The following is a 12,266-nucleotide window of genomic DNA, read 5'->3' on the forward strand; positions in this document are numbered from 1 at the left end:
AAATAAGCATAATTTAAAAAGTTATGTGGTATCCATATCAAATTTCACTTTTCATAATGACAATAAAACTTTCTTAAATGCAAATAAAGAAACTGGGTTGGTGTTGGTGTATTTAATTATGGCAAAGCACACTAGGGCTATCTTCCTAAAGGGAGGGATGCCTTCGTGGAGGACTTTCTAAGGGAAATGGCTTGTATACACGTTACACATGGGAAAAACCACGAAAACACCCATGCAGCCAGCCCAATCGCGGGATTCGAACCTCAGACCAAACTACCAGTGTTCAACGATGTTACCGCTCGGCCGCTGGTGGACTAAAGAAACTGGGAGACCGCATTAAAGATTAGATTTCGCTATTTATCCGTTATTTGTTATTTCATTCGCTGCTTCTCCCCATTCCTTTCATCAGAACCGCTAATGACGAAAGGATGAATTTCTAGTAAAGCATGTATATTAATGTTCATTATACATTTGTCACATTTTTGCTTTCTTTCAAAACAGCGATACTGTGGTTCTATTGCTTTAGAAATTATTAAATGGGCCCTATGTTATAAAAACCTAATTATATTCAGATACACACCTTTTGCATATGTTTGAAATCCATTATTCTAATCAGAATGTCTACAGAAAATATTGAATCAATATTAGAAATCAAAAGCTAAGTGAGAAGTAGTAAGAGTCATATCGTCTAACCAGTTTTAATTGAAGAAAACAGGTGCTTGCTTTATCGTAAAGTGAACACCTAGTTTTCAAAGAGCAAAGAGCCTACCAGCGCGCGAGCGGTAAAGTCACTGAAGACTAATAGTTCGATCCGGGGTTCATTTCCTGGCTAACAGCTGGCTGCACGGGCGTTTTCGTGGTTTTCCTCATGTGTAACTTGCATATGAGCCAGTTTCCTTTAAATAGTCCTCCACGAAGGCATCCTTTCCCTTAGGCAATAGCCCTAGTGTGCATTTCCGTAACCAAATAATCCGAAACCGAAAAAAAGGGAATTGGTGGGGGAAGGCAGCGACAAAACGTCGTTTTAGAAGAATAGACTACATAACCAAATTTCTATCTATACTCTGGTAAACAGTACATTATTTGCTCATCAAGGGCCTAAATTTAGCTAATGCTTGGCTTGGTTCTTAAATTGCAATTTCAGCCACAGCCCCCAAACCAGACGATGTCTGGTACTTTATTTCATTACTTAGTTCTTCATCATTAATTTAAGAATTAATTAAATTTTCATTTGTCTTTACATTTTTATTGAATTATAATAATAATCATTTAATATTCTAGTTGTTAATTATTTTATTATTGCATTAGTTATTTTATTTATGTTTTATTTTTATTTATTTATTTATTTATTCATCTTTCCTAATGGCCTTCTATAGAGCTCCAGCACTTTTAATTTTAAAAATTAAGTCCTGACTACAACCAACGATTGCGAAAAAAAAAGGCAAATAACTTACTTAGTGATAAATAAATAAAATGAAAACCAAGGCTTTTATTTTCGCCTTACTTGGCTTTTATTTTATATTTATGTATATATGTGTGTACTTTACATTTAATTATAAGGATATATATATATATGTACTTTACATTTAATTATAATTTATTTAAAATATACATATTTACGTTTTGTAGTATTACTGATTGCAAAAGGGAGGTGGACATCTAGATGTTATGATGGGCCCATATACAAAATTTCAACGTTCTAGAACTAATCGTTTTCGAATTATGCAAAATGCATATATACGTACTTACACATCATGAAAAAAATCCCTTTCAAGTATCAACTTAGAGTGATAATCATTAGTCATAAGTATCAGCTTAGAGTAAATGGGATTACATTTAACAATCCGTTTCTGGGGAGAAAAAAAAAAATGTGTTTGTACGTACAGACGTCACCCAAAAAAATAATTCACATGGATTCTGTAATCGTTAAAAATGGATATTTCCGTTGAAATATGATAACTAAAAATTTTTCTTGATTACAATACTTACTTCCTTTTTATTTCGTAAAGAACTTATATTAACCTACATATTGTTATTTAAACAATACCTAAGTGTATAAGTGTACCTAAGGTATTTAAACAATACCTAAGTGTATAAATATTTCAAATCAATTAAATCTCCTTTTGGCACGCTCAAGGAAAAAAAATCAATAATCATCTAAATTTTCAAATTACAAACATAATATGCACTATAAATCTAAATGTAAAAAGCAAATACAAAATAACGCTTCATGCTATAAAAATTGATCATTTTCTTCAATATCAACAACTAAACAATATTTCAACTAAAACACATAATGTAAACAAGAGTTTTGCCCGATGAGTTCACCAAAAAAATTCGAAATTATCAATGAAAAATGTGGCACATGGGTATTGTTAGGAAATGTATCATTCGTATTCGAACAGCAACCGCGTCATTCATATTTGCATAGAAACCACATCATTCGTATTCGCATAGCAACAGCATCATACGTATTCGAATAGCAACCGCATCATTCGTACTCGAATAAACCGCATCGTACGACAGATGCGAGTAACGAAATGAATTTGTGAGTACCGAATCGGTACTTCGAGACAACCAATGTACTCGTTACTCGGTAACGAATACATGTGGTTTGCTCCAGCTCTATGCAGCAGTAAGAGCACAATTTCATATGTAGGAGATGATACAATGAAAAATATGGAAAAGGCATTAGTGATATGGACAGAATACCATAATCAAAAACGGATTCCAATTGATTAATTGAAGATTGTAAGGTTTATCATAAGCTTATAACAGTTATTTTTAGGTTAAAGCTCCTTCTCTATCTCTCCTAATTTCAGCTTATAAATTCCTTACCAGAATGCATTTCTAGAATTGTGTTTCATGCAAATGAGAAGGATGTCGAAGTTCCACTGAATTCGAGAGAGTGGGGCAGTTTCTGACTAGCACACGTTTGCCTTTTGGCCACATCTCTCTAAGCTGTTGTGCTTACCGCATTACGGGCCCTTGATAGCTTCACTAGCTAATTCTATATTTAGGAACCAACTATTTAGAACTGTTTTAGCGGCTAAATCTCTTTAGTTAGTCATTAGTTAAATTATTTCTTATAGTTTTGAGTTTAAGCCCAACTGGATGTTTCGTTGTACGTTCTGAGAAACGGACTATCTGTCACAACAATATGCAGCCAAATTTACTGAAATCATTGGCACCAACTCTTACACTTCTGATCAGATCTTCAATGCTGACGAGTCCGGTTTTTCTGGGAAAAAAAGCCTGAAAGAACCTATTTAGCTAAAGCTTACAAATCAGCTAGTGGTCATAAGGTAGCGAAAAGTCGTATAACAATTCTTTTCTGTTGCAACGCTTCAAGTGATTATATAATGAAACCATTCGTTATTAACAAAATAAAAACACCACACTCATTTAAAGGAATAAACATAAATAACCTTCCCGTTCACAGGACAGCTAATAAGAATGCATGGGTCACTGCCATAGCTTTCAATGAATGGCTTCATAACATGTTTGTCCCAAACGTCAAAAATGACATAATTAAAAAAGGATTGCTTTTTAAGGGTCTTCTGTTAATTGATAATGCACCTGGTCATCATAAAGATTCATAAAACAAAAATGTAGAATTTGTCTTTTTACCAAAGATTACAACTTCCTTATTACAGCCGTTAGATCAAGGAATAATTGGACGTTTAAGGCATTGTATATCAAACAAACCTTCAGGTACATTTTAAAACAAATGGAGAATGATGAATCTCTTACTTTTATGGATGCTTGGAAGAAATTTACGATCTTAGATTGTGTTAAGCATGTTAGACTGTCATATACTCAGATTAAACAATCAACACTCAACGCATGCTGGAAAGAAATATGGCAGGATGCTGCTAAAGATGAGAGTAATAGATTACCACTTAGAGCATGAATATTCTCAGATCACTAAATTGGTCCAAACTATAGGAGGAGAAGGTTTTCAGGATTTAGCTGAGACAGATATTGAAGAAATAATGGCTGATGAAGAACTAAATGAGGATGAGTTAGTTAACATGATTAATGAAACAAATAAAAATGATCAAGACAATTCTGATGAAGAGCAATCTGAACCAGTAGCGTTCACAGCAAGAGTCATCAGCATAGGACTTGAACTGGGAAGAAAATTTGGTAATCATTTTTACAATACGACATGAATGTTAAACGAGCTCTCCGATTCCAAAAGGAGCTTAGTAAGTGCTTCAATCAATATGAGAAGGTTTACAAAGATTTAGGAAAACAAAAACCTAGGCAATTGTTAATTACAGATTTCACTATAAAGTCTCGTCGACCTGAGATCTTCCCTAATTCGTCAACCATTGAAGCAGAATCTTATCAAGAATTCTCAGGTGATGAAAGTGACATCATACCAATCAAGAAAAAAAGACTAATAGTTCATGAAATTGGTGATAGTTTTTTTAATGATCTTATATTTTCCTAATGCAAAATAAATTATTTACTATTATTACCTACATATATTTGTTATTTATAAATGAAGTATAACTTTATTTATTTTAAGATGTCTTACTTTTGTTTAATGTAAATAAATACCCAAATTATGCACATTTAGTGTGTTCTTCGTTTTGCACGGTTTCATGCAGCAAAATCCAAGATTTCAATTTACACAATTTTGTGTGGAACCTATCTTCTGTGTGAATCGAGGGATAGGTGTAATTATATAATTATCTTTTGTAACAACAACAAGCAACAAAATATTTATGGATCTTTCTAATCTGAAAATTTTCCAAATATTTTAGTTAATTTACGCAAAATTACTTCTTTTTAGTATCTTTTCTAAGTTTGTTTCAATAAGCAAATCAATGTTCCCACTAATTCGCCTACTTTATCTCCTAATTTGTTAATGTTTCGACAATGTACTTTGAAAAAAATCTTCTCTCTTTTATAAAATAATTTTTTTCTTCAATGAGTTTCCTTTTCATTTTAGAATTATCAGATTTAATTAAAGATGTCTGTTATTTTAAAGAACTGCTTGTACTTAGAATCTACAAAAGAGACCAATTTTATTTCTTAGATAATAGTACCGAGAATAAATATGAAATGGTATAAGGTCAGAGCCAACACCAGAGTCACTGAGGCAGAATTTTTAGAATTTAGCGAAGCACTGAGCAATAAAACTAGGGATGGCAAAGTTTTTAGAATTTAAAGCAGGCACTGAGGTATGTATGGTATACTGAGATATATAAAAATGAATCTATAAAGAAACTGTTGGTTTGCAATTTCTTTGCTTGCTTCAAAGCTCGTATCTAGTGTAAAGATAAGAAAATAAAGGGAAGATAAAAATTTTTAAATTAGTTTTACAGAGATTTTTATAAATTTTATTACTGCCATTCATAGGAGCTTATATTTCTTTCTAATGATTGATTTTTCATAAAGATGTAAATGGAAATATGGCTCCAGAACTTAAGGAAGCAGCATTTTACCTTTTACTAAACATATATTTTTAGCTCGAGTGTTTTAGTGTAGTAATTCTCCATTTTTTATATTTTTAAGGTATAAGAAGTCCAAACCAACCAACAAATAAGAATAATAGAAACATACACTGCTTTAGGGAAAAAATAAACTCTCATTTAAATATATTTACATACATATCTACAATATAAATTATATATATAATATTTCGATTATCATTTAAATTGAAATATGATTCATATCAATTTACCTTCCAATCTTTTGGATCTAACTTTCTAAGATAATCAGAATTATCTTCGAACTCTGCTTCTTGCAATTCATCATCATCATCTTCATTTAAATCTGAATCTTCGAGAGAGATATTATTCGTATATTCATTAGCTATATGAGACTGAAAGCTTTCAAACCATTTACCAACAGGTTCAACTTTTATTTGCGTGAAATCTGAAACATATAAAGATATAAGGTGTGGATCACTGATATATATCTATACCCTGACGGAAAAACAAAATTATGCACCCTAATTTTACCTAAATTTAAATAATTAAATTTAAGAGATAAATGTTTGACTAAATAAAGTCAGTTTAAATAATTATCTGGATAACTGATGTAGTCAGAAAATACAAATTATTATGTGAAACATCGAAAGGGGACAAGGATGAAGTAGAATTTCAAGTTGTAGCATCTGATAAAACTTTTCCAGCTATTTTAGGTTTACCTACATTGCAAAAATTAAACCTAGTACAAAGGATTTGTACAGTAAATCCTGATTCCAATGAAAAGTTACCATAATCTTTAAAAGGATATCAAGATTTGTTTAAAGGAATTAAAGGGAATTTAACTGGATATACATATCATATTGAATTGAAACCAGGAGCTATTGGTAAAATAGAGCCCTGTAGGAAAATTCCACTTAGCTTATTAAATTCATTAAAAATGGAATTAGCAAGAATGGGAAAAGTGGTATTATAAAGAAAGTTAACCAACCAACAGAATTTGTGAATTCATTAATGGTAGTAAGGAAAAGGATGGTAATTTAAGAGTATGTTTAGATCCTCAGCACCTTAACCAAAATATACTGAGAGAACGGTACAACTCTGATATACGCCCTAATTTCACCAAATGTGGCAATATGTGTTCTGCGCTGGTTTTTGGCACGATTGCGTGTTCTATGGCAACCCTGTTGACTTTGAACAATCTTTCGCTGGAGCTCGTTGATTCGCGTCTGTGTCTGAAAAGATGGGAGGGAAAGATAAAATGGTAGACGTTGTTGAATTAAAGTTTGGCAAAAGGAAATATCATTGTGGCCATCATGTTAAGGGGTAGTGGGTATTTGAAGGTGTGGAAAGAGGGTCTGGGAGATTATTTTTAATGGCTGTGCATGATAGATGTAGGGATTTGTGATTTTATTTATTTGTGAACCATAGTATGAATTTTATGGAGTGTGTCTGGCTGTCATGTAAATACGATAGTGGCGGCATGTTAAAGGCGGTATGAAATGGGTATTTCTGCTGCTCGAAAAAGCATTAATTTATGGTAAGTGCATTTTATTTTATTCTTGTTCTTATTTTGTAGAATGTTATGTTCATTGGTTATTTAGTATGAATTTCTATCGTTACTGTTGTTTTTGAAACAGAACGTTGTGTACATGGTATTATTTGAAATTTATTGTTATTATGTTATTTCATAAAAGCGAGATGTACGTAGATCGTAGATTCGTTCCTTGCCTAAATTGTGCAATTCGTAGATGTTTTTTGAAGTTTAAACAGGATGCTGTGTACGTGGTATTCTTTGAAATTTATTGTTGTTATGTTAATTTATTAAAGCGAGGTGTGCATAGTTCGTAGATTCATTCCTTGCCTAAATTGTGCAATTCGTAGATGTTTTTTTAAGTTTAAACAGGATGCTGTGTACATGGATTCTTGTCAAATATTTTTGGTTAGAAACTTTACGTTTTTGCTATCTAAATTTTTTGTTTTTGTTTCAGATTTTTAGCTTAAATCGTGTGTTCAAAGCGTAGTTTTTGCATGTGCAAAAACAAAAAATTTAGATAGTAATATAGCAGCGTGAAGTTTCTCGCGAAAAATGTTTGGCGACTTGAGGGCGCATATCAGAGTAGTTCCGAGAGAACATTAGGTCACATACCAACCTTTGAAGAAATTTCATCTCAAATGACATATGCAAAAGTGTTTAGTATTTTAGATACAAAGCATTTTAGCAGACTGTCAGATTAAACTGTCAGATTCAAGTTGTGAATTTACTATATTTAATACTCCATTTGGTAGATATTGCTTTTAAGGTTGCCATATGAACTGAATTCATCACCAGAAGTTTTCTGAAATTTTTAGTGATTTAGAAGGAGATCAATTGTATATAGAAGACTTATTAGTTTGGGGTAAAGATAAAAAAGAACATGATTTAAGATTAAAGTTGTTGTTGGACAAAGCCAGAGAAAATAATGTTAAAGTTAATTTAAATAAATGTAAATCTGAGCTGAATGAAGTGAAATATATGGGACATATATTTTCTAAAGATGGTTTAAAACCAGATGAAGGCAGAATTAAGGCTGTTCTAAATATAAAACCACCAAAAAATGTCAATTAGGAACTTTCCTAGGAATAATTCATATGCTTCTAGATTTATACCTAATGTATCAGAATTGACATCATGTTTATGAGATTTATTGAAAAAACTAATTATCTAGAACTGGAATGTAACACACGAAAAAGCACTTAGAACACTAAAAGATGTCTTAGTTAATAAACCTGTTTTACAGTATTATGATATAAACATGCCAGTAGTTTTATCTAAAGATGCATCTCAAGAAGGACTAGGAGCAGTCTTACTGCTGAATAATTCACCAATAGCATATGCATCTAAGGCATTAACAGATACACAAAAGAATTATGCTCAAATTGAAAAGGAAACTTTAGCTATCGTATTTATTTGCGTGTGTTTCACCAGTATATATTTGGAAAATATATTACAGTGGAAAGTGACCATAAACCACTGGAATCAATTTTTAAAAAAACATTAAATAAAAGAAAATTTCGTCCAAGCTAAACGATATGTAGACCATAAACAACATTTACTGAAGAGACAAACCTAGCAAAAAAGTTATTATGATAAGAATGCAAAACCGTTAAAACCACTGAAGGTAGGAGATCATGTGTACATAAAAGAGAAAGGAAGAAAAAAAAATATATATGAAAGAGGGAAAATTATAGAAGAAGCAGAGACCACATTCATACAGGATTATAAGAACAGATGGAAGAATTGTAGAAAGGAACAGAAGAGACCTTCTTAAAGGAACTAATCAGAAAGAGTTTGCAATGCAAAACAACTGAGAATGAAGTTGTAGATGAATCCGAGTTACCTGAGAATAGCAGGACCACTTCAAATTTAGACGTGCCTGTGAGTCCTTCAAAACCTAATAGAAGTGTTGTGTCACTAAATACTGAAAGAGGTATAATATCATCAAAGTTTTCAAATGGACATAACTACGTTACTCGATCTGGTAGGACTGTAAAGAAACCTTATTATTTAAAAGAACATGTTTAATTTTAATTTTATTATTATTTTTGATAAAAAAGGGAGATGTTATATATGTAACTGTATCTATTATTATTAATAATTATAACTGTAATATAGAATAGCAGATTAGCAATGGATAATCAACAATGTTTGTGTACATCTTGTAATCATACCCAACATATAAAAACAACCCAGGGCCAACGTTCTAATAACACAATATTGTTTACTACGCCCACAGAATATTAGATCTTAAAGTTTTAATCAGGTATATAAGTAACTTTTAAAACAACATATATAAAATAAACGGGTCTTATTACCTCTAATTTGTGAATGGACTTCTACACACATACTCGCACAAGGTGCCATATTTTCCAAAAACCGCACCGGGTACTCTTGCTGCCAATTACAGAAATGTAATTGTTTTTTGTTGTTTTTTTTTAAATGATAATCTATCATTGCTTTTGTTAAAAAAAAAAAAAAGTGACTGTGCTAATTGGTGCTTTGAAAGCAAAATTCACATTATCTGCTATAGAAAGTATTACATGAAAACGAAATTGTTTATAATTAAATCACCTTAATTGCCATATACTTTAGTAAAGTCATATAGTGAATGAATGATTTAAAAAGGAATATCTCCTGGAACAATTTAAAAAAAAAATAATATTTGATTTAAAAATTTTAAAATTAAGTTCTTTATACTGCTGCTCATCAAGAAAATAAAAAATGTTTACTGCTATTTAGGAACAACAACATCAATTAACAGTCTTATTCATGGAGGTTAGAATAGACCTCTTTGGTTTTATAAGTGTAAAAGATTTGCCCTCTGCTCTCCTTTTGTAGTCGAAAAGAACGCTAGTCCCAATGGGCTCCAAAAAATTGCACAAACTCGGTATCCATATACACATCGACTTATTTTCACTTAAAAAAAACATCCCAGAATTGCACAAACTTGGCATTGCACACTCCCTTGACTTGAATGGATCGAAAGCCATTTTAGTAGGAAAACTGAGCATTTAAATGATAAGCATCGAAAAGACTGAACAAAAAGAAACAAATCTGAATCTGAAAGCTTTCAAATTTTCTATTACGTGCAAAGGAGCGTTTATTAACGTTTTGTGTGCCCCCCAACAGCACGGCAGGTCGCTGCAACATTGCAAAGGTGTCGCATTGTGAAGACCTCAATGTCGCAGTAACGTTGTCCGCTTTTTTTCCGCTTTTTGCGACGTTGATGTGAAGTCAGATTGGGACTTTGATGTGAAGTCACATTGTGACTCTGCTTTGAAATCGAGGAATGACATCAGCGCTGAAGAAATGTCGGAGGAAAGGTAAAAACCCATAGCCAAAATATCTAGTTGGCCTTGCCATAGCCGACAGAGTGATGGCGAGCATCTTTTGGGACAGGAAGGGGTTATTGTTGTGCGAATTCATGCCTGCGGGTATAACAATCAATGTGGACCGCTACTGCTAGACAAAGAACCTTCGTCGCGTGGTTTCAAACAAGAAGAGAGGCATGCTCACGAGGGGCATGCGTTTGCATCAGGATAACGCTCGTCCACACTTCGCCCGTGTAACAACCAGTCTAGTAGATTAGCAATGGAGAATAAACGATGTATGTGTACATCTTGTAATCATCACTGAGCACATACCCAACATATCAAAACAACACAGGGCCAAAAGGTTTGGATGGGATTGTTGGTTTTAAGATTGGTGTATAAATAACATTCCCAAAGGAATCATCTACTTCTAAAAAAACACATTATGGCAATATACAAAAAACTTTATTAAAGAAAATCAGTCATATGAAATCTTACCAAACCATAAGAAAAAACTCTCTCAATTCCAGATACACTTTTAACTTATTATTTTTGCAATTTAATATCAATGTTGTCAAAATATTAAAACTTAAAATTATACTTTATAAACAAATACTATCAATTCCCCCTTATTTGTATTTAAAGATATAATTTTAATCAGTCAGTCATGTCCATACTTTAATAGTTCATCTTTCAATTTCACCCTAGGTAGAGACTTTGTTAAAATATCCGCTTCTTGATTTTGTGAACACACAAACTGAGGAATGATTTGACTTATCTCATATTCATCATTTACAAAGAAATATTTTCTATTGATGTGCCTTGAACTGCTACTTTGTTTTGGTTTTTTAATTCAATCTATTAATGCTTGACAGTCTGTTTTAATTTCTATTGGTTTGTCAATTAGATCATCTTGACCCAATTCTTCAAGTAAAAAGATGTACTATTTAACTTCAGATGCACATTCACAGAATGCTAAAAGTTCAGCTTCCACTGTAGATAGAGCAACTATTCTTTGTCTGCTGCACTTCCAATTTATGAAATTTTTACCTAATTTAATGAAATAACGTCCAGATGATTTTTCATCTTCAGTGGTACACCAACTTGCATCTGATGTAGTATTTAATTTCCCATTGTCTGAAGTATAGACTAAACAAGCATTTTGTGTTCCTTTAATATATCTAAATATTCTCTTTACAGCTTTCCCGTGTTTCTCTCTGGGATCTTGATTATATCTTGACAAATTACTTACTGCAAAAGCTAAGTCTGACCTAATGCCTGTTGCTAAGAACATCAATGAACCTAATGCTTCTTGATATTTTGTCTTCGACTCATGTGGCGAAGATGCTATGTAATAAAGATTTTCACCCAATATTCCTGGAGTTTTCACAGGTTTACATTCATCCATTTCAAAGTTTTTTGAGATTTTAGTTATATAGTTTTCTTGACTGAGTGTAAGTTTTCCAGATTCTTGCCGGATGTCTATTCCTAAAACTTTTTGTGTTTTAGTGACTTTTCGTAATGTGTGTTTCGTAATCCGCTTAGGAAATGCTGAACTATTTAAAACAAATGACTCACATTAATCATCAAATGAAACAAATTATACGATATTTTTACCACAATACAGTTGTTTAAATATACTGAAGCTGTGCAGTGTAAGACAGCTATTTTAAGTTTATAGCTTAAAAATCTCATAAAATTGTAATTTGTCAATGGAGTAATAATGGTGAAAGAGAATGCCCGTTTTGTATAACTAATATAACTAAGTATAAATATTTATTTCCAGTAATTTAGTTTCTATAACCCCGTTTCCCAGTTACTGACTTTTGTACCTATAACTATTTGTTCAGTATTATAGATTAAGCAACAAATCGCTAATTTGAAAACGAAGATTGTAGTTAACTAATTATAACTGTTGTTAGATACGACAGTAAATGTATACCATTTTGTCCATTCATTAACTTATTTCTA

The 12,266-nt window shown here is 32.0% G+C and overlaps 2 protein-coding genes across 3 annotated transcripts in view; both read right to left on the reverse strand.

Annotated features, from left to right (window-relative positions):
- Positions 1-9,439, reverse strand: part of LOC118204233 (dnaJ homolog subfamily C member 2) — a 183,664-nt gene extending 174,225 nt beyond the window's left edge. For both annotated transcript variants that reach the window (XM_085825279.1, XM_085825278.1), the window contains exons 1-2: positions 9,300-9,439; positions 5,699-5,892 (exon numbers count right to left, since the gene is read on the reverse strand). In XM_085825279.1, the coding sequence (XP_085681405.1) occupies positions 5,699-5,892; positions 9,300-9,438 (333 nt within the window). In that variant the 5' untranslated portion in view covers position 9,439. The remainder of the gene's footprint in view (positions 1-5,698; positions 5,893-9,299) is intronic.
- A 1,799-nt stretch (positions 9,440-11,238) lies between these two features.
- Positions 11,239-11,703, reverse strand: LOC146995038 (uncharacterized). Its single transcript, XM_085825140.1, has one exon. It carries the CDS (start codon positions 11,701-11,703, stop codon positions 11,239-11,241), a length of 465 nt encoding a protein of 154 aa, XP_085681266.1.
- Positions 11,704-12,266: the final 563 nt, after the last annotated feature.

This window comes from Stegodyphus dumicola, chromosome 10 (genome assembly GCF_044657685.1).
Source record: "Stegodyphus dumicola isolate Sdum_Otavi_A_Nest chromosome 10, ASM4465768v1".
NCBI lineage: Eukaryota > Metazoa > Arthropoda > Arachnida > Araneae > Eresidae > Stegodyphus > Stegodyphus dumicola.